General features: G+C 36.4%; 1 protein-coding gene across 1 annotated transcript in view; it reads left to right on the top strand.

Annotated features, from left to right (window-relative positions):
- Positions 1 to 7326, top strand: part of LOC145998568 (uncharacterized) — a 59555-nt gene extending 52229 nt beyond the window's left edge. The window contains exon 11 of the mRNA XM_083134998.1: positions 1237 to 7326. Within this exon, the coding sequence (XP_082991124.1) occupies positions 1237 to 1417 (181 nt within the window). The 3' untranslated portion in view covers positions 1418 to 7326. The remainder of the gene's footprint in view (positions 1 to 1236) is intronic.
- Positions 7327 to 26545: the final 19219 nt, after the last annotated feature.

Below are 26545 nucleotides of genomic sequence, written 5' to 3'. Positions count from 1 at the left end.
TAGAATGGCCGTAGGAGGCAAGGATAAATGCATTACGCTTACGGGAGAATTATTTTATTAGTTTTCTTGGGGATTTCAAACTTCCGATGGCAGAAAAAACATATGATCGGGTAGAGGATCCATGAAGATGATATTTGTGCTAGAAAGAGTTGAAACTCCCATATGTTTAGCCGTAACTTGAATTTTTTTGTTGACTCTCCATAAGGAATATATGAGATTCTGTAAATACTTATCATATTTTTCAAACATGGTATGTAGCTTAATAATCAACTTTAAAAGCAGTTTCCACTTGTAACATGGGGAGAAATTCATACCCTCAAATTATGCGTGGATTTTGTTTTAGTAGCAGTGCCCATTCCGACGATATTCAAATAAATGCATGCCTGGTTCGAAATTTTCACACCTCACCTTAAGGTGAGCAACCTAACCACACTAACACAGCGCTGCAAGTGTTAGATAGGCCTACATTCAGACTTGTGCGCTGCGGAAAAAAACTAAGGGTGCCGCAAAACAAAAAAATTTGGGAACCTCTGTTTTACTGTATTTCACTGCAGATTTTATGCCAATTTTTTTTGCCAAAATGTGTGCCAGTATTATTGGTAATTATAAATCAAAATTTATTACTAAACTGTGGTGCAAGATGAAGATGCATTGAATACTCATGAATATAGTAACATGATTAAGCCTTGTTTCCATGACAGACAGAGACTTGAAACCGAACTAAAAAAGAAAAGTACCTCAAGTCTGATGAGGACCCTCATTCATGTTGTTCAGTGGTTTTTTGTTTTTTTTTAATACTGAAATAAGGACTAAGGACTGTCTTGGTCAGCATATAATGAATATACGTGTACTACATGAAAATTAATATAGTCCAAATCGCCAGACATCATCTTTTCGTGACAGTTTATCAAACATTTTTCAGGTCTGAAAAAAGACTTATCACATTAGTTGTTATTGAGTTGTGCATTATGTATAGTTAAAATATTTCACTTGAAAAATAAAAACTACAGTGTTGCAAAATAAAACAATCTTCTGTTTCCGAAGATTCTGCACTGCTGTTGTTAAGTTTTGTTATCTGAAGTGCGGATGTGACAATTACAATGAAAGGTCATAAACCAAATTTTTAGCTGACAAAATGGGGGGGGGGGGGGTGAGCAACGATTATGTGGTATGTACAGTATGTAAAATGTCGACATTTCTTGCCTGATACACACACACACCATTCTCTTCCTTCAGGCATCATTCATTCAGTCAGCGCCCATGCAGTTTCTATTTAGAGGGCAACTGCAGACGCATACACTGCCGTTTTTCGCATGATCTTGCTTCAGTTCCATGCAGATTCTGGGAAGAAGGCTCGTGCTTAAAGGGAATAGCATGCCCGTTTCTTCATGGCCAACCCAGGCCAGTGACATTGTAAGGTTTACAGATGCTAGGCACCTTAATTCTTCTGTTTTCCTAGTGACTGCTATGTTGTGCACCTGATGAAGAGCCTTCTTCGTAAACTGCAGCTGGTATGATTGTAAGCTTCAAGATGGCAGATTAAGAAGAAAAAGATTGAGCAAAATTCATGTTTCTTGGTATTTTTGTCACGTATGAAAGGCATGAGCTGGGAGCAGCACATCAAAGTTCTTTTTTATTTTGTGCTGTTTTGCATATGTGTGTGTGTTTAAGAGTTGTGAATTTCGTCAATCTTTTTTTTTCTTGTTTCTCTATGTTTTTGCTTGTGATGACATTTTTATGCTGAAAAATGTGTTCTGTGCTAATAGCAATATCCAGTTGTAAATCATTTATGTTGAATGGTTGATTGAGCCCTGTTCTCCCAGGTCATGTTTATAAAATGTTAACGAACGAAAGAAAAGCATATATGTTTTTCCTGAGCTCCTGCGATGAATGTTATTTAGTGTAGTGGTACAAGTTGTGTTTAAATGTAACAAAAACCTCATTCCGTATTCGTTAATCCTACTTTCCTGCATTTCCATGCCTCCTTTTCAAAGTAATTTGAGTTGTGATTTTGAAACAAACAATCAAAGCAAACCGTTACGAACGACAAAACAACTAGCAGATTTGATGGAGAGATTCTCTTGTTGGAATTCCTCAGTGTAAGAGTTTGCATTTGAATTTGCACACCATCCCTTCTGAAGTTTTCGCCAGCTTCCATGATGGGTTTCAAAGTTCTTGCTTTATTACTTAGAGAGTTAACTGGCAGCCGAGGGACAGGCCCATAGCTACAATTGATCCCCAATTGGTTGGAATAGGGAATTGTTTCAAATATGTCACTTCCTAGGATGCCTTACAGTATAAATTGAAAGTAATTATGTGCGTACGTATGCATATGCAACCAAGCACCCTCAATAAAAAAGCATTTACATGTGTTGTATAAATGATAATTTTTAATCTACTTAACACTTTTGGTTTCCAGCATACCCAGATATTCATAAATTACATCAAGTAAGTACCATATTATATGTACATGGGTGCATGCCCATGTGTGTGTGTGTGTGTGTAGAGGGGTGAGGCAGGCTAAAACACTTATGTGAATTTTAAACTGGAATTTTTTTATTTGAAAGAAGAAAAAAATTTTAGAGGGGTGAATATTTGCCACTACCCCCATTATCATCCTTGTATCAGTTTAAAGAGAATCTTGCATGTTGTTGCATCTTATGGAATAAAATGAAAGAAAATACTATACTATGGAAGGTGATTTGAAAAATATAAACAAATGATGCAAAAGGAGCATGGGCCTGCCAGGGAAGGTACCATATACAGTGAAGGATAAAAACAACACTTCATTTGAGATGGTATGCAAATCTCAGTCTTAAAATTACCACCTCTGAAATGGGGAATACATTTTCTGGGTGAAAACAAAAGCAATAAGTGTATAATATGCAAATTAGAAGAAGGAGACTTTTTCTACAATGCAGATTCTGTTACCGATCACCTTACGAATATATGCACAACAGAAACTGAATTACTTACGTGAAAACACATTGCAGGTGTGAGTGAACAAGACCCTTAAAGCATGAGTCAAGAGTCACATTTTTATACCTAGGTGATTGATTTAAATAAATAAAGTACTTGATGCAGGTAATAGAAAAATTGTAGTGAAGTTCGTAGGCAACGTGAAAGGTTGGCAAATGATTGTTGTCAAAAGGGAGGGCTCTGCATCGGCTGATTTGCTACGTGTGCCCCCGAGAAGGGCTGGAGCAAGTTTCAAGAAACACATGTTCCTAAAAAAAAGTTACGTGGTGATGAAAGAAATATAGAGATCGTTGTATCTCGCCACCACTTGGCCCTGGATTATTGTAATTTTTTGACAAAAAAATAATTCATGGGCAAAAGTATTTCCCTGCACAGCAGAGGATACTGTACCCTTATCTCATTTTGAGGTGCATGATTCAGGCTAGTATCCTTTGAGCGTGCAAGGATTAAATGTAGATAACATTGTTTAAGATCATGTAGTATTTTTACTCCCTATTTTCTTTCACAGTTTTTTCCCCACTTTTTTTTAGCCTCTACCCTTTGAAACTATATTAAGAAACATTTCCATTGTTGTTCGTTAAAAAAAAAAAATCCTTTCAAATTTTTGACGATCCAATAAACTTTATTACAGAGGCTAAGTTTTAAATATCAATAGCTTTCTGTACAACTTACTATCGAGTGCTATTTTAACATATTTATTACACTGATTTTTTTTTATACTGTCTGTGCTGTAAGCTTTTATGTTTATTTGCAGAAGAGTTATAGAAGTCATTGTATAGTCACTGCTTTGCAGCAAGAATGTTCAAATTAGAAAAAATGTTTGTTAATATTGTTGGAATATTATCTAGTCTAGCAATCACTTTGAATTTCAGTTGAAACCTATTCTTCTAAGAACTCCCAGCTACTTATGAACATACATATATTTACTTTACCTGGAATGAAAGCAACCTTTTGAGAATATTAATTAACTTTTTTAAATAGGAAACTTGTTTTTGTGGGAGCCGTATAATTGTTCTCGGCTTCATAGTGAGGTATATTAAACTGCAACCCCCCCCCCCCCTTTTAAACAAATGCCTTTGCAGGTATATTGGAAGTAGCAACCCCACTCGGGGATCTGTAAGTATACCTTCAATAGTGTGGATGTTATGGCATTGTTGGTAGAGTTATTTTTCTGCTTAGCAATAGTACCCCTGCCTTTCAATGCCATAGAATTGTTTCCGATATATATATATGTGTGTGTGTATGTGCATATACATACATATGTATACATATTTTTATAGTTTGGAAGTTCACGTTATATGTAATTTTTTTTGTTAACTTGTATGAGAGGTAGCAATGTTGTGAAATGAGGGTTATGCATTTTTTTTTTATTTTTTATTTTGTTGGAATTGACATTGTTACGTAATGGGAGTTGAAAACTGAAGAAATCAGTTTAGCCTTCCACTGTGATGTTAACGTGTGTTGTACGAGTGGTTTTGTAGTGTCTTAACTTTAATAATTAACACTTGGGCATTGTTGCGTTCACTATAGAGATAAATCAATCAGATTGTGTAAATTAAATTCTTCCTTAAGGTTTAAATTGTTTCTGTCCCCTGCCCAAGCAGATGTAGGCACATAATAGTGTATTATGTATTCTTTCTACAGTGTCAAGAGTGTTTTTTTTAATGAAGCTAATGATATAAAAGTTATGAAATTTACAGAGAAAAGTTTTAACTCTTTTCTAATAGATCAATGATTTTCTTATAAGTAGATTTTTGTTTTGAAGATGTTCTGCTGAAAAAAGAAAATAATGTGTCAATATAAGAACTACGTGCTTCTCTTGCACGTTGAATCTTACCCGTGTCTACAGTTTGTAAACAGCATTGATCGTGTAAATCATAGTCCATTCCCCTTTCTTGGAGGGGTTTTAATGCACAGGTAGGTAATTTCAATTCATTGTATGCCCAAAAAAAAAAAAGTTTAAAACATTAAAAGAAATAAAAATGAAGTGTAGCAATTCAGCCAAGATTTTGTTTTAAACTTTCTTCATAGTTTTTTGTCAAATAACATGTTTCTTATTTGAATGATGTTGAGCGTAACTGTCACAAGTATTTGGCTCAAGTTATTAATTAAGGTGATGTTTGTGTATCGTGCTGTCACCATCCGAAAGAATTCAAGGGTGTTGTAGTTTTGTAAAGGATGTAATATTTGTGAAGGTGGTGAAGTGCATTGTATGAAATAGTTTATTTAAAATTGTGATAAATTGTGTGTGCTCTTTGTATTGCCAAATATTAACAAATGACATCTAATTTAACACCTTTTTATATTGCAACAATGGTTTTAGTGGTTGCATCTGTTGAATTCGAAGTAATTAGCAACCAATATGAAATTATTAAAATAAAACACTGGAAGTACAAATTGATAATGATTTTTGTATAGAAAATTTTATAATTGTTTAATCAAACTTGATCTTAAAGAGTATGAATTGTAACTTGACACACGCTACACAGGATTCAAAAGATAAGGTTTAAGGGAAGTTTTGTGCAAAAGCAATTTGAATAGTTACTTTTATTATGTTTAGTACTGCCACTAACAGGTAAACTTTATGTAAAGAAAGTTGGAATTTGTACAGCATACTTAAACATGTGTTGCCATTACTCTCTATCTTTCATACTTGTACTTGTGTTATACAAATGTTATTGCTGCTTTTTCAATTTTCCACGTTAGAGTGCGTTACATGTTGTTGATAATTGAAGTGGTATTTTCTACTTTCATGGTATATGAATTGCAAGAGGGAGAGGATTTTGTACATTTGTCAAGATGTTATGTGACTTAATTAAATATTGAATGTATGGTGGTGACAGTTGTGTTTCCTCAGGGAGTACTTATATCTTTCTGTTTGGACAGGAATTAAGTTGAAGTGGAAGAAACGTACTTTGTGCAGCAAAAAAAAAAAAAAAAAAAAGTAATATATAACAACACTTAATATTCAACCCCTCAGTTTAAATTATCAATACTGTATGTAATTGAACAAGTGTAGACATTTCTGAAACAGAAAGAGTTTGTAGGTGAAATCAGACATATGGCATCACAGCATCTCAATTCTATATTTATTCTTAATCATATTAATGCCATATGAGTAGACTGTACTATGTGGATAGTCTTTTGAGAATTAAAAGATATGTGCACAGCATGATCATGTCGGTAGAGAATGTTACTGCACACTTTAATAAGGTTCGTTCCTAGACCCAAATGAAATATCTTTTGCAACTAATTTTTATGCTGCCTAAACCGACGCTTTGGATTGTTTTCAGATGGCTTATGCTAATTTTGCGTAAAAGTTATTGTCTGCGAAATTTCTCCTTGAAGAAAGCAAAGGGTGTTTTGATACAAAGTAAGTTAAGTGTTCAGATGGATCCGGAAACATGTTGTTTGCATGTTTGTAGTTTCAATGTATATTCTTCCTCTTCACTTATATATTATATACATATACATATATAAAGTAATTTTTGTAAAATCTTGGCTGAATTCTCCACATATGGGAGGCATTACAGTAGATTGACTATGCTTCTTGTTGCGAAGCTACGTCAAGTGGGTTTGTGTTTTTCCCTGATGGTATGCCTTAGAATTGTACATCATGTTAATCCTGTCTAGGAACAAATTAAAAACACAACTTTCTTCTTTCTCCTTCGCAAAGTTTCAAACTTGAGAGGGATTAAGCAATCTCGTCTTTAAGACAAGTAGATTATAATGGGATGCTTGACTTTTTTTTAATATAATTATTATTGTAATTCATCATCATCATTTGTACAGCTGATGCACTGAAAAAAGCTGCAAAATGAGCTTTCATTATCACTCTCACCATTGATATTTGAAAAATAACGTAAATATTTGGGTGGATAAATAAATGTGAAGAAGAATGATTTGAAAATCGAAAACATTTTTTTAAGATGAAACAAAATTGTAATACTTTGCAGTTTCTAACTTGAGCAAAGTGTATAGAGAGCAAAGAAAAAAATCAATTGTCCTCTCCCCATAAAAATTGTATTTGTAGCCAGCATGGGAGAGGCTAATGTATTTAATGTTATGTTCTTATTTTTTTTAAATATGTAAGCTGTCAGCTTCTGCTGCATTCTGCAAAATCTCAACTTTCAAGCATCCCTTATTTTTTTTTAATGAATGTGTTGAAAGCTGACAGGTTTACATTACGTTCAGTCAGGAATGTGATTATATTTGAGAAAAAAAAAGAAGAGTAATATATATTTTCTTTCTTTAAAAAAAAAAGGATTAAAAATACTGAAAGAGAATGTTGTTATGGTCAGTATGAACAAACATTAAGTGCTGGCAAAATTTAATAAAACACTATAAGGAATAACTGTGTATTATTATATTAGACCTTACCTAACTACTAAATGCACTTTGTTTCATTTCAAGAATTTGAGAACATGAAGGAAAGTTGTATTTGAGATAAACGGCAAATAAGAGTGATTGAAGTAAGAATATGTATGTGTGTCAGGGAGGTTACACAAATTTATTAGCAGAAATGAATATTTTATTTCCAAAATATGCTTCTGGTAAACAATTGGAGAAAATATTCTTATTTATTCTGTAATTTAATGTAAAACTATGAAAAGGGATATACCCCTCTTGTTAACGGGTACCAAAGCTTCAGTTTCTGGGCCCTAAAAACAGGCGCGTCACGTGATAATGTTCGCATGAGCACGTGAACACTCATGTATATGTTTTAAATTACGTACATATTAAATGCACACACACACACACACACACACACATACATTTAATTGAAAAGAAAACTTTTTTGATGTTCGAATATATACACACAATTTACTCGGAGTTGAAGTCTTTCACGTCTGATAACTTTTTTAGATAGTTGGTAACACTGACTCCTGTGTTGCACGGTTGCGATGAACACAATTGCTGTGTTGTGTTTTGTGTGTTGTGAACTGGCAGCTAACTGGCTGTTGGCCACTATACCGCGAAAATGTTCACTGGGCTCTGCGAACATATGGTGCTGGGAGCCCTGATTCAAGCGGCAATACTTCTTGCATTCGGCATCAGAGTGCAGCATATACAAGGCATGCCTAGGGGGACTCGAGATGGTCTGCACTACATAGTTGCAAACTTTAGTGAGAAGTCGCTAAACCTGGCGGATTTTAAATTCCAGTGGGCGCTAAAGTTCACGGAATAGTGACGAGCGACTTTTCTTTAGAAACTAGTCTGTAGGAGTTATATATCTTTCAAGGTTTATATGATTTGCGCATGTGCGGCTAAGGGCCATTCAGACTGTGAAATTTTTTTAGTAATCAACGTTATTAATGCAAAAAAGAAAAGAACTCTCACTGAATTAAATTACAAAGAAAAGTGCCGACTACATTTACATCAATTGAACGTGCATTTTTCTGGTAACTATACTCAGAATAGTATGGAGTCCTAGGCCTAAATAGCTGTTACTGTAAAAAAAAAATTAATTGATGTTAGTAAATTATTTTTACTATTCTCTACATTATTGGAATATGCTTATTGTGAAGAACAAAATATAACTTTCAGAATACTAGATGCATTTTTGCTACACATAATATTTTCTTCTTTGAAGTTAGAAAGTTAAAATGAAATATGCATAAAATTCTCATTTGAAATTAAGTATTTTTTTAATGTACATATAAACACACAAACATTGAAATTTAATTTATTGGTTGGAATAAACCTGATGTAAGTTGTTCTTTACAGCACTTTTTAAAATATATTTTGCATTTTTCACCAGTAAATTTGATTCAGTAACTTTTAGCGCATGTTGAAGATTTAGCAACTTCTGCATTTCAGTTGTTGGCAACACTGTTGCTGTGGGAGACCTGCAAGGAACACGTTATTTTTGGAAAGGTCAAGTCAAGGGACAATAAAAAAGCTTATGCTCTTCGGTGGCAACCGGCAAAACGCGGTTAGAGTGGTGTCGACTGTTGGAGAGTGCGATATCTATTGGTAAGCGGTTGGGTGACCTTATGTGCATTGGCTTTCAGACGTGCGTGCGCGTGTGTGTAGTGTAGTGTTTAGTTTTGTACACTATGAATACTGTTAGGAGTTTGAAAGAAACTCCATTTTCGTGAATGAGCGAAGCAGAACGAACTGAAGTAAAAAGGATGGGCCCTCACCAGCCGGACCTCTACATTGTACAAGAGGTAAGTACTCCCAAACGCGTGTTTAAAAGAACATTCGAAAATGACTGGTACACGAAGTACAATTGGTTGTGTGGATGTAACGTTATGAACGTGCTCTTTTGTTTTCCTTGTTTATTGTTTGGAGGCGACAATTTATGGACAAAAACAGGGATGAAAGACCTTAGTCACTTAAGCCAGTACGTTACAAAACATGAATTGTCAAAAAAAACATTTAAGCAACGTTCTGAATTTATCGATGGTAGGGAAAGACAACATTATGAGACAACTTGACAGAAGTTATACTTTAGGAATTCTCCGTCACACCGAAAAAGTCGACAAAAATCGACACATACTTTCTCGCCTGATTGATTGCATAAAAATTTTGTGGTGCTTTCGAACTCGCTTTGCGTGGTCACGACGAGTCAGAAGCTTTGGATAATCCAGGAGTGTTCCGTGGATTAGTGGACTTTGTGAAGAGCCTTGACAGTGCAATGCAAGAGCATCTGGAAACAGCAACCACATTCAAAGGAACATCTGCAACGATTCAAAATGAGCTGTTGGGATTGCATGCTAGAAGTGTGCAGGGACCAGATTTCCAAAGAAATTAAAGACTCTGAATTTGTAGCAATCCAGGCAGATGAAACAACTGATGTAACAACTCACACCCAGCTTGTGTTAATTTACCGTTATGAAATGGAAGGAAATCCCATTGAAAGATTTTGGGTTTTTTTAAACCCTCGGAGCAATGATGCAACATCCATTTCGTCTACACTCCTATCTGAGCTAAAGAAACACCTGGAAAATTCACCACAAAAGTTGATTGGTACGAGTTTCGATGGGGGGTCGGTCATGAGCGGACGTGTGAATGGTGTTCAAGCCAAGATCAGAGCACAATATCCAACAGCTTGCTTTGTTCATTGCTATGCTCACCAACTAAATTTACTGATGGAGCGTGCTGTGACCGTTATTACACAAGCCAAGTTGTTTTTTGCAAATTTGTCTGCTTTCCCTGGGTTTTTTTTTCTCGGTCAGCAAAGAACAAAGGTACTTGAAGCAGAAGTACAGAAGCGTCTGCCTAGAGGAGTTCCAACGCGGTGGACATACAATAGCAGAACCATTTCTGTTATTTACGAACATAAAAACGAGTTAATCGATTGCTTGGAGACAATAAGTAACTTGTCATCTGTCGATGGAGTTACACTTCGGGAGTGTGATGGTTTGTTGCACATACTGCACGATCCAATCTTTGTGTTTTGGCTGACTGCATTCCATTACATAATGCCGCATGTGGAAATTCTGTTCCGTCAACTTCAGAAAACAAATACGGATCCAATTCAGGTTGAAAATCGGGTGAAAAATTTTAAGCTGGAAATACAAAAAGTAAGGGAGCAGATTGATTCTTTTCAGTGTAGTATCGGGCCTACAAATTCTGAACATCTGGTTAAGAGAAAGAAGCCTGACACACATAACGCTACGAAAGAAGTATGTGATGTCATTATTGTACAGACTGAAGAAAGACTTTCTTTCAAAAATCACCTTGTTGCAGCCCAACTTCTCAATCCGGAAATGTTTCCTACATACCAGAGAACATTCCCTGCTGATCTCCTGAACGCTGCAGTTAAAACGTACCCAACACTTGAAGAGAAACGTTTATCAACCGAGTTGTCTGTTCTGTACACTAGGGAAGAATTCAGATGTGCTCAAGGTGCAGTACCTCCTCTTCTTCATCTATTCATAAAAAATGGATTGAAAGAATCGTTTCCTGAAGTTGTGAAGCTTCTGAGAATAGTCGTAGTGACTCTGATGACAACTGCAGAGGCAGAGAGATGCTTCTCAACTTTGAAACAGGTTAAAACGTTTCTACGAAACACCATGTCTCAGGATAGGCTGTCGGCTTTAGCTATGTTTTCCATCGAGAAAAGGCTGGTGAGGGGCATTAAAGACTTGAACCACCAAGTAATTGAGAAGTTTTCCAGAAGAAAAGAAAGACGGATGGACTTCCTTTAAAAGTAAAATTCACCACAGTGGTTGCAACAGAAATTACTAAAGGAACTGTATCCTCTATAAAGGTAAGTGCCAGCATAATGTAGAATTTAGTTTCTCTTGATATCATTATTAAGTGCATTGTGCGTCGGTGTGTGGCGTTCAATTACTCGACCCACAGCGAGAATTTTATTTTTTTCTGTGTAATATCTAGAGCTCAATTATAGGCTTCCGCCGGTTATCCTTCAGGAGGGAGTTCATGTGCAAATGTATAATTGAAAGTGGATATTTAGAGTGTGTTCTTTAGCCACTTATTCGGACAAATCAGTAAGTAGTCTTGTTTGTAATAGATACATTTAAAAAATATTTTAATATATCTAAAAGAGAATTGTTATTCGTTTTTCATCAGACAGTTCTTGTAACTGAACAATTCACTCGAAGCATGGATGGGCAAGGGACACATTCTGGACGTTTGTTACCATTTGCACATAGCTATACAAAAAGACTGCCTCCGGAACGATTAGTTCGTGCAATGCATAAGATCAAGGATGGTAAATATGTTTGATTGATTTTTTTGGTGTTTGAGTCCAATTTATGCACAGTAAGGCTAATCGGGACTGGACCTACAGTTTTAAGTGAGATTCGAATAACTAAGTTCCTCCACGGGTATCGAACCGAGGACCCCTCGATTAGAAGGCAACGACGGGTAAATATGTTAATAATAAGTGTGGGCCGCAGGGGCGCTGCGAAATGTTCCAATATTTTCACTGAATTGTTAGTCAATGCTATGGATGTTTCAAATATGTGCTTATTTAGTACATTTTTACATATGAAATGTTTCTGAATTTGAAATACGTGTTTAATTTTAACTTAAGGCATGCAATCTTACAAGTAACTGACTGATGCAAGTGTTAGAGAGGGCTACATTCTGGGCGCCGCGTAAAAATCTTGAAACGCTAAGGGCGCCGTGAAGCAAAGAAATTTGAGAACCCTTGCATTAAATGGTCAAAAATCAATCTGTCTGAACCATGGCAAAATGATGCTAGGAGGAAAAATACGAAACACGAGGGAAGAAGGAACATATGGAATGTCACATTGACTGATACGTCAATCATAAGCATCCCAACCGAGTTATTGTGAGCGGGACGAGGTCATTCAGTATAATTCCCAAATATCTTACAAAATATTTTTTCTGGACTGGACGCGTCCTCCCCTCTGTCCCGCTAACGATGCACGTGCTTTCAATGCTGAATGAATGTGGTTGGTTAACATATGGTCGGTGTAATAGAAAGTAGATTGCGAAGTATGGTAGTCTTGCATTGTACATACCTGAGATTGCATGTTATACTAATTAGTTTGCACTAACCATTACTAATTGTAATTTGCGTAATTAAAAGGGTGTTAATTGAATAAAAAAAATGTATTACTTCAAATATAGCGTGATTTTTGTGGGAAATAGTTGAAAATAAGTTGAACTGTTATTCTTACTTTTTCAATTGAAGATGAAGTTACAAGGGAGAGGAGTAAATCTCCATTCAGTATAAAAAAAATTACTGTGAACACCCGTATGTGAACCTAACGCGACGCCACTGCCTAAAAACCATGGGGGGAGTTTGAGCTTTTGCTTGGGGGTGGGGGCAGACTGGGAGAAGCATATGATGTACCTGAGGGTTATTGAATATCCCCTAGTTTATAAGGGGTCCGGAGCCCTTAAAGAAAACAACTTAAAAACAATGAGTTTTAGGCCTTGTAGATTTGAAAATGTTTAATTTCCTCCCTTAAGGGGGTTCTAAAGCCATGCTAAAGCATAGACCCAAATTTCTAAGGGTAACCGTACAACTAATATAGATTCGGCAAGGAAGAAATTTTCCGATATAAAAGATTGTTTTATTCACTAGAACATGTGAACCTTATATTTCTGTTACGATTGAAGGGATTTAAGTAAATAACAGAAAATATAAGGTCTCCGTCATGTTCAAACTGCTGCGTACAGATGGCGCTGAAGTGGTAGTTTTGTTAATACCGGTGCATTTTCTTCCTTTTATGACTAGTGTGGAAGATTTCGTGGTGAAACAAAGATCATGTTCTTCCCGCAACCATCTGAAATACGGGTGATTTTTTTAAAACTCATGGTTTTCTTTGTTGTGTAAAATTTGAAAATGAAGTATTATTTCCATGCGGTTTGTGGCAAATGAATAAGGAAGGATGGGAGATTTATTGGAGTATGTTTACCGGTTTATATGCATCTCGAAAATATTTCCCACGCCTCAACAAAAACAGCAAATATTCATCAGTGTACCTTTCGCGTCTATATGGTCTGGGGGTTTGGATGCAGTGCGGAGGTGTAAGTTTCCTCCTGTAGATAGCACCGTTGTCATTGTCAACAATAACCAGGAAACTGAGCTGTTATATTGTTGTGCTGGAAAGTTGTGTGCTTTTGCGTAATTGTTGTGCTGTAAAGTTACGTTATTGTGATCAGGACACACAGTAAGAATGGTGTACTCCTTGCAGGAACGTGTGTTTATCGTGAAAAGTTTTTGGAAAACTGATTCTGTTGTTGCTACGCAAAGGGCATTTAGAAACAAATTTGCCTCACGTTCTGCCCCAGACAGGAACACAATATTGTCGCTAGTGAAGAAATAGGAAGAAACAGGATCGCTTCTGAGTGAGACAGGGAAGCATCGGACCCCGCGGGCAGGTGTTGTGGAAGATGTCAGTGCTCGACTCTTGAGGTCGCCCAAGAAATCTCTGTCGTTTGTCACAAGAAACCGGCTATAGCTATTCAACATGTCAAAAGGCAGCGAAAACTGCGAAACTAAGGGCGTACAAAATTACAGTTGTTTAAGAATTGAAGGATCCATATAAAGTTAAACGTGTAGATTACTGTAATTGGTTTTTAATGTTTATTGTGCGTTCCTGATATTCTGAAAATAACGCGGTTTACTGATGAAGCCTGGCTTCATCTCTCTGGGTATGTTAATTCTCAGAATACACGGATATGGGCAGCTGAAAATCCACATAGTGTAATCGAAATTCCGTTGCACTCACAGAAAGTTGGGGTATGGTGCGCTGTCTCAGCATCACGTATAGTGGGTCCAATCTTCTTCAATGAGACAGTGAACACAGAGCGGTACAGGGCAATGTTCATGGAATTTGTTGAAAATTTGGACGACATTGAACTCACACAGGGTTATTTTCAACAGGATGGTGCTACATGCCATACATCGCGATTCTTTGCGAATAGGGTTATTTCAAAGGGATTGTGGCCTCCGAGGTCTCCAGACTTAACTTCTTTCTGTGGGGCTTCCTAAAGGGACGTGTGTACACAAACAACCCTACATCCCTGGAAATGTTGAAGCAGAACATTATCACTGAAATTGCGAACATTAGCGCAGAAACACTATGTCAGACAGCCCTTAACATGGAACGGCGTGTTCAACTTTGTTGACACGAAGGAGGTCGACACTTTCAGCACCTTCTTTAAAGGTGAGATGTTATGTCATATGTCTGTGCAATAATTCTTACGTTTTATTTATGTTTGAGTGAATACAAAAAAAAAAAAACAACAACTCATTTTCATTTTCATTAATTCAGTTCAGCAAAAATCCAATACTTCAATGTTATTGTAGGGTACACTGGTGCATATTTGCTGTTTTTGTTGAGGCGTGGGCGATATTACCCGGGATGCATATAAATCTGTAAACATACTCCAATAAATCTCCCATCCTTTTTTATTCATTTGCCACAAACCGCATGGAAATAATACTTCATTTACAAATCTTACACAACAAAGAAAACCATGAGTTTTAAAAAAATCACCCGTACTATGTGAAAAAATGCAAACATTTCGTACCTTCAGAGAGTAGTGCCTATCATTAAAACTTTTGAAGTGGCGTTTCGTCGCAATATACTCCGTGGTGCAGATTTTAGCCAACACTGTTGCCGATATTTCACGCCGTGTTTTCTAACGATATGATCAATACAAGTGCGTCGAAATCGTGAAAGTTAAACCAAGTTACCAGAGAATAACGAATCCAGTACATGTTGGAAGAAGGAAACATCGGAAAAAAACTGAAAGGTAAGTCTTATATTTAAATGCTTGTTGCTTAATCCATCAAAAGTAAAACGTTTGCAATATGCAAGAGTGATGCAGAATGTATGATTTATTTATATGTTGAGGAAATACCTTCCGATATAATTTCTGTGAGAATATCGCTTCAACGTCTCAACCTTTACAACGCAGCACGCATTTTTCCTTACAGACGAAGTTCATAATTCTTTGCAGTTGTAAAATCAGAAGAGAATGTTATATTAAATTAGGCATAATGCAGATATTACAGTTTTGTGATTATTACTAGAGCATGAAATACCTTGATATAGATTATATTCTGGCGTTAAATCGATATTGCACAAAATGCTCTACTATCGTTCTTGGGAGATTATTTTCGTATTTCACTGGTGCTATTCAAATGTACGTACATCGGAATTTGTATTACAAATCAGTCGTTCATTATGGTTTCACTTTGCTCTTGTACAAGGTTGGAACGAGTTGTTTCTGACCTGTTTTCAACAAGATTTTTCTCTTTTATGTTTTTGAAACTTGAACACAGTTCATAAAGCTCGCAAATGTTAAATGCAATAAGTAGGTTAAGCTGTTAGGTTGGATTGGAATAGATTTATTGTGAGATCCCCGAATTTTGTGCAAGTTCTGGACAACGTTCTGTTATCTTCTTTCACAGAATCAGGTCAGAAAACCGGTTTTGTAAGCTGTATGAAACATTTGGTTTTCTCGTTCTTTCATAATTTTGAACGCCTTGTAATGGTAGCGCAACATTTCCATATAAGTTCAAGCTTTATGTATTTAAAGTGTAAAAGTACACCCTAACAGCTAAAAGAGTAAAGTCCTAACAGTCTACCAAACAATAGTTTTCGTGTTTACTGAGTATAGATTAGTAAATATTAGAAGTTCACATATTTTACAAGTGCAAGGCCAATTATTTATTTGTGGGTAAGATTGAGTGATTTTCAAAGAAATTATAATTTGTCCAGATTATGTTACGAATATTTGATTCAATAACCTACTGAAGTCAAAGTCCTATTCATAGGCGTGCGCACGGGGGGGGGGGGGGGCAGGGAGAGCCTCATGGACGTTCGCAGATTTTTTCCACATAGGGACAAGCAAGATATTTTTCCGTGGGCCATATTACCCCGATAATAGTGCTGCCCCCTCAAAAACACCACTTGAATTTGAAATTATCGCATACTTGCGTGCCTCCATTACATACGTAATAATTAATGTAAATTACTATGACTGAAATCAAATTATACGTGTGAAATATATACTTTTAGGTAGATATTCGTTTTCGAAGAGGGAGGTGTGGTAATCCTGCCCCCCTTCTAGACGTTCCATGCCCCTACATTATTATACTTTCAACTAGAAATTTAGTGTAGAGGAATCTTATGACTTATTAAACGATATTGGTTGCAGTGGCGCAACCACAAGGGGGCAGAGGGGCATTTCCCTATCACAACCTTGGACGGAAATCAATTCTAGGAGGGCAAACATTGAATTAAGAGAAAGTAAAACTAGCAGAAATTAAGAGTAGCAGGACAATAGGATACTCAAAATGGAATTAGTGTTCACGTCTTTCTATCATCATTTTTTCCAGACGGCCAGGAGCACTTGTAGGGTGGCACAGAGGGGCAATTGCCCTCTCGACTTCAAATTTTATATACAAACAAAAATACATTTCGTAAAATTTTCTTGCTCGGTTCGCTCGCAATATCTGCTTTTCTTACAGTCCTGTCAAGTTCATAGTCATAGCTAGGGGACGGCCGGAGTTGTCCCTGGACGCTGAACAATCTGAATGAGAAAAATTGTAAAAGAGAACGCCATTGCGTCCCTTGATTTTTTTTGCGCAATATTAAATCAATACAGTTTTCACTTTGCAAAAATTTCGATCGTGAAGTCTTCTTGCTCGCTTCGCTCGAAATTTATTTTCTGTAGTGCATTGTAAATTACCAGAGACAGAGTAAGAACAATTAAGTACTTCAGACAGTAGCTCCTGTAACAGCTTGGTTTGGAGGAAAAGGAGCGCGCATATTTCAGAGACAATTTATAACATTTTTGCTATTGGTTTGTTATGGGGCGGATGAATTGATTATGTAATGTATATAAATAATATGTCATATACACACACACACACACACATATACCCATCAATGCAATAGAACTAAAACAGTGAGATAAAGTGAATTTTTTCTTTCCCGACTAAACTTTCAAGGCTTTTGCCCCCCCCCCCTAATCAGAGGGTCTGCGCACGCCTATGGTCATATTTAACATGCACTGTAAAGATAGATCTGAGTCACTGAAGTGAGCTGATACCGTGAATCAAACCTTTTATAATTCTGTTATAAAAGGACCAATTCGTTAACCATTATGGTGCAGTTTAGATCAATTATATTCACATCCACTTACACAACATCTCTAAGTTGTTTTCATTTTATTATTAACTCAACTTGTCTGTGGTTGTAACAATGTAATGAAAATTATTTTTTTCATCTTTGTTAAGTTCATAGTCTCATACACCATATTAACAATATTTTTATTTGCTCCTTTTGCAGATGAACATTTGAGAATCTATTTGATGTGTCTTCTAAGAATACCTTGAAATTTGTAAAAAGGTCAACAGATTTGACTAACAATGGCAACCCAACACCATGGAAGTTTGTGGATATGCTTCTATGGAATCAAAATCGTCTGTGTGGATTGTTTGAACTGTACACAATTTGAACATACATGGTTGGATGGTGATGGTTTACAAGATATCAAGAGTCCAAAATATACTCAAGAAATGATGTTGCAAGACTTCTTAATATCTGGTTGCAAGTAGTCAGCAATTGGGAACGGTATAATTGAGAAACTGAAAATAATGGGTATAACTTGTTTGTCTTGTCTGTCAAGTTATAGCACACATTCCTTGAAATTTTTGCTAGTTCCAATTTTGAAGGGTATTTGCCCACAATCTTAGGATATTCATTGCTTTCTGAATTGAATGATGATTTCAAGACAGCAAGAAGCATACGCATGTATGAGAGAACCACATAATGTTGCAGGATGGGCAAGAAGGAGAATGAAGTTACATTGAAAGAAAAATGTTAATGTGAATTTATACGTATATCCCGAATATATAGTTTTAGTAATCCCTTCATGCAATGATTTCTGAATGATTTGAATTTTATTCTAATGGTAATTATTACCATATTGTATCTTAGAAAACTTCTCTCACAATTCTTATCTGAGTATCTTATCTAAGATATCGACAGTGTGTGGAAAGTTACTTTTCAAAAGTAATTCAAAGTTAATCACTTGAGAAATTAATTCAGTTATAATTACTGTAGCTTTAAAACGTATCTAATTTAGTTACTATTACAATTACTTTATTCTAGATTAGTTATATCTTGTAAGACATGGTTCAGAACATGAAATGCAAGTGCACTATTCATTTCATCACAGATGACCACCAACAACTTAGCATTAAGTTCATATATAATTGAGGACTAAAAGTGGTAAACGTTGTAAGTGCCAAAAGCGAAAGTGTTGGGAAATCGCATCGTTCCGCACATCAGCCCGTAAGAACGTGCACACTAGTGACCTCTTTACACGCCCTTTGAACTACTTAGAGGGCTACCAGCCACATTTTACATTTGCCACATTATAAAGCATGGCACATTTCACAGTTTAACGTGGAAAACGGTGTTTGAATTATTGTGGCACTTACAGCGTTTACCAATTTTAGTCTTCAATTATAACTGCTGGTGTCCGTGTTGGAGTGGTTAGAACAGCGCGTTACGACGCTAGGAGTCTCTGGTTCGAATCCCGGCATGGGTATGCTTTGTATGTGATCCTTCATAAGTTTCATCATTTATCACTCGTTCTCATCTTTGCGATTAGACAAAAATGGCAGAAAAGCGTAGTAAAATAAACTAAATCAATCAACCATATAATTATAACTAAGTTAATATATTTTATATGTAAATACAGAGGTAATAAAATACACATCTTTTACTTAAAGATGAAAAAATAATATTTTATTGTATTTTTGTTGAGCAAACAATATATTATTCAGAATTACTGTTGAACTGTGGTATACCAATGAGGATTGTTGGAGATTATATAGCCTTATGTCGAAATTATTCTAATTAAAATACACTTGGAATAGATACATTCTGGTTATTGGCAATAAATAAGATTGTTCTCATGGTCTCACGATTTCAATAATCACTATTTCGTCCATTCTTTCAGGCGAGGATATGATTCAACAAATTGTAAAAATGGAACAGAAGAAAATTCCTTTCTATGCAAAAAAAGTAGTAATTGTACACTTCTGTTCACATCAATTGGTACCTACTTCAACTGTTCGACCCTATAAAGAGTGACACTTTATGTGAACAGGAGTGTACAACTAACTTCGAAGTTAGTTACTAGTTAGGTGGAAAAATAACTGAATTTCAGGTACTAATTTCATAAAGTAAGTAGTTTACAGTTAATGTTACTCGAAAATGTTACTGTTACTTCCAAAGACAGCTGCAGAACAAACCAGTATAATTCGTGAAGAACTGTGAAACAGGACTTTGGACATTGTGCGGAGGCAACTTGTGTAAAATTGTACTTAAGTATTTTGAAACGAACGAACACTTGCTGCTCGTTTACCTTTATTCCCGGTTTTCAAATAAAGGCCTTCCCGATGGCATGGTGGTAAAGTCGTCGCCTTGTAGCTACTCAAGAGGTTCGATACATGGTGGAGGCGCATTGCACAGTGGTTCGGATCCCACTTTAAACGGTAGGTCCAGTCCTGATTAGCCTTTCTGTGCATAAACATGACTTAAAACATCAATTTAAGTGTTTCAAATAAATAATTTTCTTAAAGTATAGTAATTTGAGTTTTAATTTCCATTGTAACACTGTTAAGTCTTGTTTTCATGTCATTAAAATGTTGACGAAGAAAAGCTTTTATAGTATAAAAATAATATACATAAAAACGTAACGTTTCCACCCTCTAACAGGATCTTCTTCAGACGAATATTCACAATTGACAATAAGCAAAGATTATTTGGTCTTATCGTCATCCTGAGAAAATGGAACACTTTTTTTGTATCAATTGTAATTCTGCAAGAAAAATACATTAGGAAACTGAAATTTACGGCCTTGTGGAAAAATTAACATTAATACTTTTAAGCATTTTTCAACAATGTTTATAATTGAAAAAATTGAAAATGTGTTTTATCTTTAATTTCATTTTACTAATACAGGGTGCAGAAAATAATATCTTGCGAATGGTATTTCAACAATGAAAGCACGGTGCGTTGAATACGTTCTACCAAAGAATATTTTGAACAGTCGCTCCATACACAAGAAAAGAACTTCGCTGGAGCAAGCGAACGAAAGCAAGTCTCTGCGCAAGTAGTGACGCGAGACGGCTCTACCAATGAACACGTGAGAGGGAACGGGATTGCGCGCAACGGCGGAAAGCTGCTGTAGTTACCAGCTTTCGCAGCATCGTGTGCTGCTTCGCTCTGCCCACTCGATCCCCTTCTCTACCGCTATGTGCAGCCTTGCTGCAGCAGAGTTAGTTGGGACAGAGTATAAAGTCCCCAATCAAAAGTAGAAAGTACTGTCATACAAAATGAAGTGTATAGTCAACGCAGGCACGTATCCAGAAATTCCTTTCGGGGCGAGGGGGACAATATATTTTTAAGTGGTATAGATAGAACCTCACAGGTGCATATTTAAGGCCAGTGGTGCCCTTTTGGTGGCAAAGCGGGGAGGGGGCAAGGAAAGTTTACTTTCTCTTGGTAGACAAGGCCTAGCATTAAGAGGCCATAGTGCGGAGGCAAAAAAATGGGGAGCAACTGTCCCCTAAATAGTAGCCACCGTTTAAGGCTGCCATTTTTATCACGTGTTAGTCCGTTTCTTCTCATCAGGCATCAAAACATCTTTGGTGTCTTTGAGTGTCTTCACGAAGCTGTTACACAATGGATGGACAATCCACTCGACGATGCGAGATTCAAACTGTGGGCTGTGAACTGGATGCACACAGTTCTCGAAAATTTCTCCCTGATTCGAGCCTGAACACCGCTAATGTGTCTTGTCTTTCCATGTATGCAGCTCTTATAAAAGCTGAAACCCACCAAATTGTTCATATTCAGGCCTAAGCACTCGCAAGTGTTCAAAATTGTCCGTCACAGCTTCCGCAGTCTTGTCATATATCGGCACGAAACAAAGGAAGTATTCTCGAACACAGCTGGATCGAGAAACAATTAATGCACAGTGAAAACCCTTCCGTTCCCAACACATCTAATGTTTCGACTTCCAATATGATAAAATGCTCACTTATTTATCTTCAGTGGCGTGATGGGGGTCATAACCCTCCATTGGCCCAGTATTTCTAAAAAAAAAAAAAAAAAAAAAAAAAAATGAACGTCAAAGGCAGAGAAATATGGCAAAATGAAGACTGACTACCGAGAAAAAGTATACGTAACACTCCCCCCCCCATTCCTTCGAAAATCCTGGGTATGCCAGTAGAGCAACCGCACGACATGCCAGAGACCCTGGTTCGGGTCCTGGCAGAGCCTGAAAATTCCGCTAAAATATCTACATATCCAACATCTTCCTGCTTTCTCTTCTCGACATTCATATAATTTTCGGCTGTCCCATTGTAGTGGTTACGTTTTTGAGTGTGGGTCGAACCCAGTTGGCTTAAATAAAAGTCATTTTTATCCCATGAAAGTCTCGGACTGCAAACACGAAATTTGGCCCGGGCCCAAATAAAATTACAGTTGATCTGTGCAACTTATTTATGTCTTAATAAACCGCCCCAATATCCGGTACTCCTGAAATATTCACTTTAGACCTTCGATCTCTTCGGCTCATGCCCCGAACTAGCACTACACTGAGGCTCCTAGAGTTCCACAGACGTCAATATTTTCAACTTGGACACGAACTAGAAGTAGACTTCGGTAGTTTACGGGAAATTGTCTCACTAGTCCTCTTTATTTTCGAATTACTAACAGATTCTGTTGTACTGATCAACCGGGAAATTGAAGCCGGGTATTTACGTCTTCATTATATTCTAGAATGTTCCGCAGGTAAAACGTTTCATTAATATTACCAGTGGTTCGACTCCACCTCTTATTTAAGAACGTTTCCTTTCCCGTTTTCCAAAGAATAAATAATACAAAGAATCGTCCTACTCGTGGCACGCTTTGTTGTGCAGCTTCCAAATGATGACAAATCTTTACACAATGATCGCGCTCGCTGCGACAACAACAATGAAAACGCAAGAAAAGTTTACGTGCAATGTTGTCAATAAAAGGGTTATAGAACATTCTCCGTCTTGCCTCGATAATTACTCTCCTTAAATTATCGTCACATTATTCAAGAAGCCAAAAAACTAATTTATCCAGTGTAAACTGATAAGATTTCCTGCGGGGGCTCGGCCCCCTGATCTCCAACTTCGATACGTGCTATGGTCAATAATATGGTTATGGAACATTCTCTACCTTGCCCCGATAATTATTTCTCTCCTTAAATTATCATCGTATCTTTCAAGAAACCAAAAACCTAATTTTATGTAGTGTAAACTGAAAGATTTCCCTTGGAAGGGGCTCGACCCCCCCCCTGATCCCCATCTTGGATACATGCTATTATAAATAACAGGGTTATAGAACATTTTCTGCCTTGCCTAGATAATTATTACTCTCCTTAAATTATCGTCACATTATTCAAGAAGCCAAAAACCTACTTTATCTAGTGTAAATCGAAAACTTTCGGTGGGGTTCTAGCCCCCTGAGCCCCCCTTGGATACGTGCCTGAGTCAACGCAGCATTTGCTTCAAACTTATTCACAAAATTTTTCAATTATTTCAATTACTGTCCTCACTTGGTCAGTTTCGTGTTTGAATTAACTACACTTATTATTGTATTTTCTTCTCTGCGTTCTGAATATTAAAATAAATACTGAACATAAAACAACGAGTTTTATATTAATATTTAACTACACTCAATATTGCATTTTCTTCTCTGCGTTCTAAATATTAAAACAAATACTAATATAAAACAACGGATTTTATATTAATATTTCGACTATTACTACCCTCCACTGATGATATATTGCTTATTTCTGTAAGAAGAACATATAACTAAAATCTCATGATTATCAATTTCCCTGATTTACTACTTTTTTTAATTCACTAACTCACCTTTAACCAATATGGCGTCATCTCACATCGAGTACCCTAATCGACCTACCTGTATGTATGTACCTTGGTTATATTTACGCGGAGATCTGCCAACATGGCCCTCGGTTGCCATGGCAAACGGTGCTGCCATCTGTTATCGAAAAATTACCACAAAATTGCCTTTAGTACGGCCTTAAGTAAACAAATATTAATTAGTACATTGGTTGTCAGTTTTAAAAGAAGCAAAACAGTACCATTATTGCATTTTGCATTTCATTAACTTTTTATTGGTACAATACTCGTATTACTTTAAAAAAGTTACAGTACAATAGTAAGCTTCAGAAATTTTTTAAAAAATTAATTGAAAATTTATTTTGATGCCTCAACAATAACTGTTGACTCAACACAAACTCCTTCTACGTTTTTCTTTCTTCAAACTGTACACATCAATCAAATCGTCTAAGTTAATTGGTTTAAGAACATCTGATTCAGAGTATAAGATCATTAAATTGTTCAATCTCTCTTGACCCATTGTGCAACGCAACCACTTGTGGATTCGCCTCATAGCAGAAAATGTCCTCTCACAAGAGGCACTATTTGATGGCAGGGTAAGAGCAATTTTCAGAAGAATGCTAAAATTTGTGTGTGTTTCTGTTTGTTTGCTCAAAACTGTGTCCACTATCCTTAGAACACCATTCTTCAAAGGCGCACTTATCAAACTCAAACCTGAACTTTCCATTACATTTTATAAAATGGTCATTTCTGCCATCAACATTGTTGTGTCAATACCAGGAATGGAGTAAATTTCAATGAAACTTGCAACTCCTTCATCCAGACGAATAAATCTTTCACTGGCTTCAGCAACTTCCAAAGTTTCACCACTAAATCTTCTTTTAAGTTCGCCAATCAAAATATCCAGCAATGGATAAAAAAAAAATCACACTTGTATTTTTTTCTTCCAGTTTTCTTCATTTTGAAATGTAGAAAGTGTTTTAGTAGATGTCTCTTCTCTGGTTCTCTGGCCAACTGAAGAACAAACCAGATAAACATCTAATTTGTTTGATATCAGTCTAGGCCATTCTGGATTCGTGCCTTCTTTCATCTCACCACCACCTTGAAAAATGTTTAGACCTAATTCTTTGTCAACACCCTTTATTCCATTCCATTTTCTGTCCCAAGTGTTTTCGTTTCGCTGGGACTCGAGCTCCTTAATCACTCCATTGGCTACACTGGAACTTTGAGCTATTGAGGTATCAGTTTTCTGAAGGGACTGGGATAAAACATTTATGAGGGGGAGATATTCAGAAAATACTGATAAACATACAATGAAATCCAACGATTTTATAGCTGAAAGCAGGCCTTTGACTTCAAGGTTTTTAGAACGTCAAGATTTGCGGTATGGCTTCATAACAAAAATGTAGTAACTGAACTTAATCATGTTATCTTTTTAGTTTTTTTTTAATTTGGGGGGGAAGGCCCCTCCAGAACTCCGCCTATGCTAAAAACTACACAAATATTATTCTAGGTCTTCACTTTCAGTTGATACTAACAGAACTTTACATAATAAGAAAATAAAAGGTTATGATTTTTAACAAAAAAGAAAGTAATGGGTTGTGACGAAAAAAATAAAATCAAGCTTGCTTGTTTTAGAAATTTCGAGGTCAATTGCTCAAGGCTCAGATGGATCTTTTGACAAAGCCAGAGAAGCAATTTTGGATATTTCCTCTCCTTTTGAAAAACTATGAGATTTCAAAATCTGAAGAATTACATCTGCTTAGAATTCTTTCTAGAGCATTCACATGGTTTGCTTTTGCTGTCTACATATTTGCAGTAGTTTCATCTCAAGAAAAATCTAAGCAGATATAACTTAAAAATTTAGAATATCATAGCAGTTTTTGTCCAGCTGGGTCTTAAGTTTGATTTGACAGGGATTGTTCACTTTTAGACACCCTTGGGCATTATTAACAATTTATTGTTTTATGTATCACAGGGAAATGGGGGTGCAGTTCTGTTAGGTTACCTTGGTATTTCAGCTGTTTTCCAGTTTGTTTTTGTGATCATACATTCAAGGGTGGGGATTCTGCTTCACATTGTAATGACCCTGAGTTGGCCATTACTTCCTTGTTTTATATTATTATTATTATTTAACGAATATTAGTATATAATGGCTAGTATATTATCTCATGTTTATTGTAGTTTTGCTTTTTTTACAGTTAACAATTCATATATAAGTTTATAAATATTATATTAATATCTTCAACAAAATTTTCCAACATGGCCGCCTTTACAATTGTTAACTTTATACACCGATATATCTAGAAGTATAAATAGCGGCAAGTTTTATATGCACAACAGCAATAGTTTGATTCACTTTTAAACTTTCTAAAGATTGTTGTAAGTTTCATTTCAATCAGTTTAGTGAAACCTAAGTTATTAATTTTTAAGTTAAATTTCTTATATTTATTCGTAGTTCCATATTTTTGGAAGACGCCATTCTTTCCTCTCATTATGTCGAAAGCCATTGTTGATTTTGTTTAAATTTTTGTGGAGTAGAAGATCACTCATTGCCGTATGCATTGTTGCCACCAATTATCAAAATTCACTGTGCCAGATGAATGTACCTTTCATTATGTTACTGTTGAAACATATACATTATTTTATCCACTTTCTGGTATGGAAAATGTTTAGTAGCTGTTACCACTGAATCAGTGGAGAGGAGTAACCGGTTTCCTGAGCCGTTAGCAGTGTTTCGATAAGATTTTTGGGAGCAAGATGTGCTTGGCGTAGCAGGAAATTAGGCTTGCGCCTCTTGATGTAACTGGTAAAAAGGTAAAGTGCTCCCCTGTGCATAGCACCACGCCATGAAGGCGTATAGGGGGTGTGGGGGTAACGCCCCACACTTTCTTGATCCCGGTCGTGGGTGGGGGTGATGTGATCAGCATCACGCCCCTGACCGCCTTTACCCCCCAGGGTTTCCCCCAGGTACCCATGTAATTCGACGCTGGGTGGGCGCCGGGGCCGCTTCCATCGTTAGAAAAGTTCCCGGATTTGAACCGGCCGGGGATCGAACCCGGGACCTTGAGCATGGTAGTCAGACGCGTTACCGACTGACGGTCGAAACTGTTTTATTTTTATTTTGTATTACGCGATATACGTGCGTGAGTAATTCTAATAAATTCTAATTAGAATATA

This window comes from Lepisma saccharinum, chromosome 1 (assembly GCF_977018435.1).
Source record: "Lepisma saccharinum chromosome 1, izLepSacc3.1, whole genome shotgun sequence".
Taxonomy (NCBI): Eukaryota; Metazoa; Arthropoda; class Insecta; order Zygentoma; family Lepismatidae; genus Lepisma; species Lepisma saccharinum.
Note: the sequence above shows the minus strand (reverse complement) of the source record. Positions and strands in the feature narration are given on the sequence as shown.